This window comes from Penaeus chinensis, chromosome 34 (assembly GCF_019202785.1).
Source record: "Penaeus chinensis breed Huanghai No. 1 chromosome 34, ASM1920278v2, whole genome shotgun sequence".
Lineage (NCBI taxonomy): Eukaryota > Metazoa > Arthropoda > Malacostraca > Decapoda > Penaeidae > Penaeus > Penaeus chinensis.
In genome coordinates this window covers 30,153,218-30,161,161 of record NC_061852.1, presented here as the reverse complement: position 1 = coordinate 30,161,161, position 7,944 = coordinate 30,153,218, and the positions used below count along the sequence as shown (strand labels likewise).

At 39.2% G+C, this 7,944-nt stretch overlaps 1 protein-coding gene across 4 annotated transcripts in view; it reads right to left on the bottom strand.

Annotated features, from left to right (window-relative positions):
• Positions 1-479: 479 nt before the first annotated feature.
• The window catches only part of LOC125043885 (calcium-transporting ATPase sarcoplasmic/endoplasmic reticulum type-like), a 27,131-nt gene continuing 19,666 nt past the window's right edge, over positions 480-7,944 (bottom strand). For all 4 annotated transcript variants that reach the window (XM_047640237.1, XM_047640239.1, XM_047640236.1 and 1 more), the window contains exons 7-10: positions 6,125-6,215; positions 3,876-5,922; positions 3,476-3,593; positions 480-3,251 (exon numbers count right to left, since the gene is read on the bottom strand). In XM_047640237.1, the coding sequence (XP_047496193.1) occupies positions 3,051-3,251; positions 3,476-3,593; positions 3,876-5,922; positions 6,125-6,215 (2,457 nt within the window). In that variant the 3' untranslated portion in view covers positions 480-3,050. The remainder of the gene's footprint in view (positions 3,252-3,475; positions 3,594-3,875; positions 5,923-6,124; positions 6,216-7,944) is intronic.

Sequence of the window (7,944 nt, the reverse complement as noted above, 5' to 3'; positions counted from 1 at the left end):
GAGTACTCCAGTGAAGTTCTCGTAGTTTACAGGTACACTTACACTTACAACCTAGGTTCGCAGTTGCTGTTCATCGACCAATCAACCGGAAGAGAGGCTAAGGTATGCATAGGATCTCAATTTATCTACCAATCTTATGAAAGACTACTTCTACTGCTCAATTGATTCCAAATGAATGAAAACCATCAGCGTCAGTCACCCTGCTCGAGAACTCAGCTGAAGTTCACATCAGAGAGTGGGTAGGGGGGATGGGGTGACAAGGTAGGGAGATTCAACCGCGAACCTAGTCCACTAAATTCATTTGATAACATCTAACTACACAGAATCAAATTATTAAGTCTACAATGACTTGACAAAGAAGTTGGGAGGCCGACTGAACCGCAGCTTCTGCAGTTCCACGCATGCTCTTCCACGTCACCACATACACCAAAATCAACCGTCTACAAAACCAGTTTTGGGAAAGAAGGAAAAGGGGAAGCTGTAAATTTACAATAAAATGCTTTATTTACAAGCAGGCAATTCATGTTTTCTTCTGTCTAGAGAAATACTGTAGTAACAAAAAAATATTAATTAGGAAAAAAACTTTTAATTAGAGATTATATTACAACAACATTAGTATTAATAATAATAAACACTTAACATTATCTTTATCATTATTATTACTATCATTGTCATCATAATAGTCATTGACAAAAAATAATGAGTAATGGTTATAGAAAAGAAATGAGATTCACTCATTCTTCTTTCATCATACACCCTTTTTTTTTCATTATAATTTTTTCATTTAGTTTTGTGCATTAGTTATTGCACACGGAGAACTTGCATTCCATCAAGAGTAAATACTTATACAGTGAGCCTCCCAGTGACTGTCTCTATGATATGAAAAGCTTGGAACATTGAGAAAGTACAACTTCAACACTGATACGAAGGGCCAATAATAAATAAAATCCTGCCATTCAATTCCTTCTCCTTGTGTCGTTCTGCCGCACGCTCCTTCCTTTTCCAAGATAATTGCACGTCCTTTGGAGAAATTCTTCACACATTGCTATTGGCACACACACAATTCCTTCTGGATGTGATGCTCTTTTCAATATTGTTCAATCTGCTTTCATAGTGTCAAACTGCTTGTTTGTCTTTGTATCATTCATCTCATGTGTTTTTATCAGATACTATTCCAGTTAGGTTATTCAACATCATGAGTAATGAGCAATAAAAAGAAAATTATATGTATATATATATATATATATATATATATATATATATATATATATATATATAAAAAAATTGGTACAATATTACTTCTGCTGATGCAGGTAAAAATTCACTACAAGGAGGTCGTACGTCCGTGACATTTTGATCTCCAGTGACACTTCTGTGCTTTTCCTTTCTTTATTGACTTACTCGTGTGATTGTAACTACAAAAACTAAAGCCTTTATCTCCCATTGGATGAAAGTTCCTCAGCACCTTTCTATCATCAATCAAGTTGTGTGTACACAGTCAAGCTCTCACTCTCAGTCCTGTAGCAATAACGTCTACTTTTATGAAAATATAAGACTCAATAGAACATATAAAGTCCTAATACGTTCCTTATCAACTTAAAAAATTGGTCAAAATATTCTGAAATAAATATTTAGAAATATATGCCATTTGAAAAAGGAAAGTTTACTCTGAACCCTACAAAATGACAGAGCAATATACATGTGTTTGAACTAGTAGTCAGTAATGATTCTGAGAAGAGAGGCAGAGATATTCTTTACAAAAGTAACATAATCTCAAAAGGCAAATAATAATCATAATGAAAATAATATCAAAGGTCTTCCTATGATCCTCATTAACATATTCTATGTTCTCCTGGCTAAAAGTAATTTTTTGCACCTATGTGATGGAAATATGCTAATGACTTTGGCATATCGAGTTGGAAAAAATAATCATGTCAAAAAAATTCTCACCCCCAAAAAATCTACAAATCTCAACAAAAATAATAATGACACAACCCGCATCACAAGATTGCTCCCAGCGTTCCCTTAAAATATACTGGAAAGACACTATGTGCCATGATAATTGAGTTCACTAAAAACAAAAATCCACAGAGGCCAATACTCACCTAGCACTGTCACCACTACCACCTAAATCAGTTTAGTAAGTTCTAGCTAATGCTAGCTAAATATTGCCCACTCTGTACTGTTGCTATTTTTCCCTTAAAACTTACATGTTTTATTAGAAAAAGTACTTTTCTGTAGATACACTATGAAGACACATTTCTCCCCCCACCCCCCAACAAAATTTATTTTCTAACTGATAAAAATATACATTCAACTTAAAATATGATACATTACCTGCACACATACATTCATGCACATCTTTCGAATGGTGGTAAGTTAAAGACCCCTTTAGTCTATCCAAGCCTGTTGTCTTGGGCGAAAGAAAGCCACACAACACTGTACAGGTGAAAACATCAGACTCAGTTTGAGGAACATGACCCATTGCGCATTTTGACTGACATGGTCTCCTAGTTAGTTCAGTTATCAGTACAGTAATCCACGCGAAAAAATCCACTGGAGGAATCGCTGCTTTCCCTCAATTTTATCCTGCTCCAGACAGTCCCTGGAAAAAACTACAGCCTTCAAAGACACTGCAGCCCCCAACCATAAAATCAGTAACATGACAATTAGTATCTTGTAATCTCAAATATTCAAAGGAGTTCTACCTAAACAGTTGTTTGGAATCCATTATCTAGACTTCAGTTATAGTTATATTGATAGTCTGACTGCAGCTGACTTGCAAGGAAAAAGTTATGGGAGAACTGTAATCTCTGCTTCCAAGATATCTTGAAAACCCTCCCAGCCAAACCTAACCTGCCATTCTGGTGAAGCTAGGGGACTGCAGGGTTTTACGGCCACAACAGCCATGTATATCGTAGACCCTTTACAGCCCTCCCTTACAAAAGAGCACCACAAGTGCATCGTCAGCTCGAGCTGTCTCCCTTTCATCAACCCCTCACACCAAATAGAATGTGACAATCTAATTTTCCATTAACGAATTACCTACGTTACAAGAAGTATTGCTTAATGTATGCAAAGTACAGTCCCCATGCCAAAACAATCCAGTGGCAGGAGTATAGGGGATTTTCACCGTCAGCAAACTTGCGAGCAAACAACTTGAAGGTTTCATCCAATATAATTACAGGGAAGGATATATCCATCACTGCAATCCATTGCGCCACAGAGAGCGGCATAACATTAAACACAGTCTGAAAGACAAGAAAAAAACATCAACTCACATATAGAAAAAAATAAATAAATAAAATATTCAACATTTTAAAAATCACAAGGGGAAGGGGGGGGGGGGGGGGGCAAAGACTGAAATAACATCAGTGGTAAAGATGTATGCTCAAAAAATAGATACTGTTCCAGGAAGCTGAAAATAGCCTCCACATCCCACACATTCCCATTCCTACCAAGAACCGCCACTCACCGAAAGGAAGTTGATGTAGAGAATGAAGAAATGCAGGATCATGGAGAGAGCCATGGCCAGCAGGAGCCAGATGTTGACCCAGGGTGGCATCACCAAGAGAGACTGGTTCTCTGACACACTGGAATAAGACAGGAATGGATGAATTGATTGTCACCCGGTTGTGTATGTCGAGTAATATAAGTGACATATACATGACAAGTCTCAGACAATATATCAGAGATTCCTATTAAACAAGTAGTGAAAAAAGAGGTTGCCCCAAGGCAACATTAAAGCAAAAAGGCCTTCTGCATAATTGTGAGTTTTTTCTTTGAGGTTTTGCATATGAAATGGACAATTTTAATAATACATAATCAGATCTAAATGCTATCATCAAAATGAAAATTAACAGAAGTTAACATACCTGTTTAGAGCATTGAGCATCTCGATAGTAACCAACACAGACAAGGCCATGGTCATGGGAGCTGGGTGGCTGAAGACAGTGCAGTCTATGTCTTTAAAGTTCTCCAAATCTGTTGTACAGGACAGATGGTGAGCCAGCTGGTAGTAGTTGAGTTGAGGGCCAGTGGGGTCATACATGTACCACCAAGAGGCAGCAAAAACTGTGGCGGCACCAACATAACATCCAATGGCCATGTAGCGGAAGAAGAGCCAGCCAGAGATGAGAGACTCGTCAGCCTTGCGAGGGGGCTTGTCCATGATGTCAAGGTCAGGGGGGTTGAAGCCTAGTGCAGTGGCAGGCGGACCATCAGTAACCAGGTTGACCCACAAGAGCTGGACAGGAATGAGAGCTTCAGGGAGACCAAGAGCAGCAGTCAAGAAGATGGACACCACTTCACCAATGTTGGAAGAAATGAGGTAACGGATGAACTGCTTCATGTTGTTGTAGATGGCACGGCCTTCCTCAACAGCAGCCACAATAGAAGAGAAGTTATCATCAGCAAGCACCATCTCAGAAGCAGACTTGGCCACAGCAGTGCCTGAACCCATGGCAATACCAATCTCAGCCTTCTTCAGAGCAGGGGCATCATTCACACCATCACCAGTCATGGCAGAGATCTCACCTTCGGCCTGCAAGTATTCAACAATCTTTGACTTGTGGAAAGGTTCAACGCGAGAGAACAGTCGGGCACGATTGCAAGCTTCCCTTTGCTCCTTGGGACTAAGTTCATCAAATTCACGACCAGAGTAAGAGAGACCTGTTAGATCCTCATCCTCCTCAAACACTCCAATGCGACGGCAAATGGCCTCAGCAGTGGCCTTATTGTCCCCGGTGATGACAATAACACGAATGCCAGCTGCTCGGCATCTCTTGATAGAATCACAGACTTCTTTTCGGGGAGGATCCAGCATTCCAACCACACCAACAAAGGTCATGTTGACTTCATATGAATGGAACTTAGTTGAGTCAGTCAAGTTCATCTGCTCTGGCTTAGGGGGATTATCTATGGTGGCAAGACCCAAGCAACGGAGCGTATCCCGACCGCTGCCATACTGGCGAATGACAGACATGATCTTATCTTTTACAGCTGCAGTGAGAGGAACCTTCTGTGTTCCAACACGTACAAAAGTACAACGGTCCACGACACCCTCAGGAGCTCCCTTGCAGAACATCTTGGATCCTGTGCCCAGATTAGAAGACTGGAGAGGAGTGCAATACGTTGACATGGACTTGCGATCACGTGAGAACTCAAGAGTGAAATCCTTCTTCCAACGGGTCTCCATGTCGCGCTTTGTTACAAGAGCAGCAGTGCGTCGATCAACACCAAACTTGGACTGATTAAATGGGTTGATTTTCTCAGCCAGGACAATGAGTGCCGTCTCTGTTGCTTCTCCAACCTTTTCAAACTGATTCTTGAACTCATTGAAGTCCACCGAGGAATCATTGCACATGACTGAGATGGTCGAGAGTTCTTGCAATCCAATAAAATCTGATCCTGCGACTCTGGCACCATTGAGACTTATTTCACCAATGGGCTCGTAGGTGGAGCCAGTGATCTCGAATTCCAGAAGAGAGCAGTCATTACCCTCAACCTTATCCATAACGAACATGCGAGAGACAGACATCTGGTTGGTGGTGAGTGTGCCAGTCTTGTCTGAGCAGATAACAGAGGTACAACCAAGAGTCTCAACAGAAGGCAAAGACCTCACAATAGCATTCTTCTTGGCCATGCGGCGAGTGCCAAGGGCAAGGCAAGTGGTGATGACAGCCGGGAGACCCTCAGGGATAGCGGCTACGGCCAGGGCAACGGCAATCTTGAAGTAGTAAATGGCTCCCTTGAACCAAGAACCACCATGAACTGGATCATTGAAGTGCCCAATGTTGATGGCCCAAACAGCAACACAAATGACAGAAATGACCTTGGAAAGTTGTTCACCGAACTCATCCAGTTTCTGCTGAAGAGGTGTCCTAATCTCTTCTGTCTCAGCCATCTGAGTGCGAATCTTTCCTGAAAGCACATTTGTTGTTAGGATCTTTAATCTTGATTCTGAGCACATAAATCCATAAAATCTAAACCACACCTGCTCTACATACCATAGTAAAATCTATATTTCAGAATGAGATGTCCAGTCATAGCAATGTACACCATTCAACCCAATCATAATCAACCTAAAATACAGCTAAAACTCCATGAGTATGAAGTAGCTTACCAATGGCAGTTCCCAAGCCAGTGCCAATGACGATGCCAAGCGCTCTTCCAGCAGCAACATTAGTGCCAGAGAAGAGAATATTTTTCTTGTCCTAAGGAGAGAAAAGATTCAATTTCAGATATTGCAATTCAGATATGTGTCATGATTTTACCAAATACACAAATGATACATTATGGTAGATAATGGATAAAAAGTAAAACCTTAGAAGAAGGAGAAAATTTAAAATACTACCTGAACCCACACAGTACAAACAAGTCCCATGATTATACAAACAATATATTCATACATAGCCACACATCCAAAGGGGCTCAGATGCAGGACAATTCCTCTGCATACACAAGCTATATATATCCAGTTTACATGAGGGTTCCAAAATCAGCTAGAATGCTTGCAATGGAATGAGCAAGTACAAATATCTAATGATCTGGCAACTTAGAAGACTTTTTGCTAATACCAACAAAAATCCAATGATAAAACTTTAAAGGGGTTTCAGTCATGCACACCAGCCATGAATCTGTACACTTTCCACGGAAATTTTGTTCCACAAATTGCATAAGATTATTTGGGTAGCCACAGCCAAATTTGATTATTAATATAAATATAAATATAAATATAAAATATAAATATAAACAAAAAATTATAAGTTATACTTTAATGTATGAAAAAATAGCAAAAAATCTCAGATGATGGATGTTCCAGGCAAACCCTCATTTTTCCTTTTTTTTTTTTTTTTTTAACACATTGAATTAAATGTAATAAAAGGCTCAAGTATAAAGCAACAACAATTAAGATGCAATAGTTGAAAATGTAAAATATGGTTCAAAATGTAAAACTGGTAAGAGTTGTATTTGCTAAAAGAAACATTTGTGTAAATCACAGCACCAGTAACTCACTCAGCCTGACTCGTGCACACCAACACTCACACACAAAAATCCCTTCATAGCCTGTCAAAGAGCCAACATCTTTTACCCTCACCCGTATTTTTTATTTTATTTATTTATTTATTTTTTATTGCTAAGAGGTTCAGATCATATACATAATACCTACGTAAGAACTAGGATAAAGCTGCAGTTGTAACCAATATATTTTCCAAAAAGACGTTTTTTAAAATAAGGATCTGGGTAAAAAATAAAAAATAAAAGAATCTGTGAAATTTACATAAAAGAGGCCAGCTATTTACCCTCTGTACCATGAAAAATACTGTGTATAAATAATAATCTTGAAATACACTATACTAGACACCACAATGTGAATCTATGACATTGACCTTTGGTGCAATTCTGAGGCTCGCAAATGGAAATGAACGAGAAGTTTTTAGTATCACCACAAAACTACTAATTGACAAAATATTACGTTTACAAAGGCAATGATTCTATAGCTTTTCAGGATCTTCACAATGAAAAGAAACTTTTTCTACATTGTATAAGGCTAAAAGTACACAAATGCGACAGTCATGACATGGACGGAACAGTGATTGCGTCAAGGGAGTTCCGAGGAAAATGGACGGACGACAAAGGAAAAGGAAGCCGGTCGTCACCTTTGCAGGATTTCTCTTTTTGGTGGAGTTTCATACTTCTTTTTTTTTTTTTTTTTTTTTTTTTTTGGGTGGGTTGACGCTGCCCATGCTTCTCTCGCTCCAAGTATCATGCAGTAATTTGCTGACTACACACGAATCATGATTTGAAAACTGAACCCCACGGTATTAGGTCACATTTACTACCAAGACTGAGTATGTGCGTGGATATTGTGAAACTTTGTTAGAAAAAAAAAATATTTAGTATGCGCACTGGCTTTATTAGCACGGCATTGGGATCTCTGGA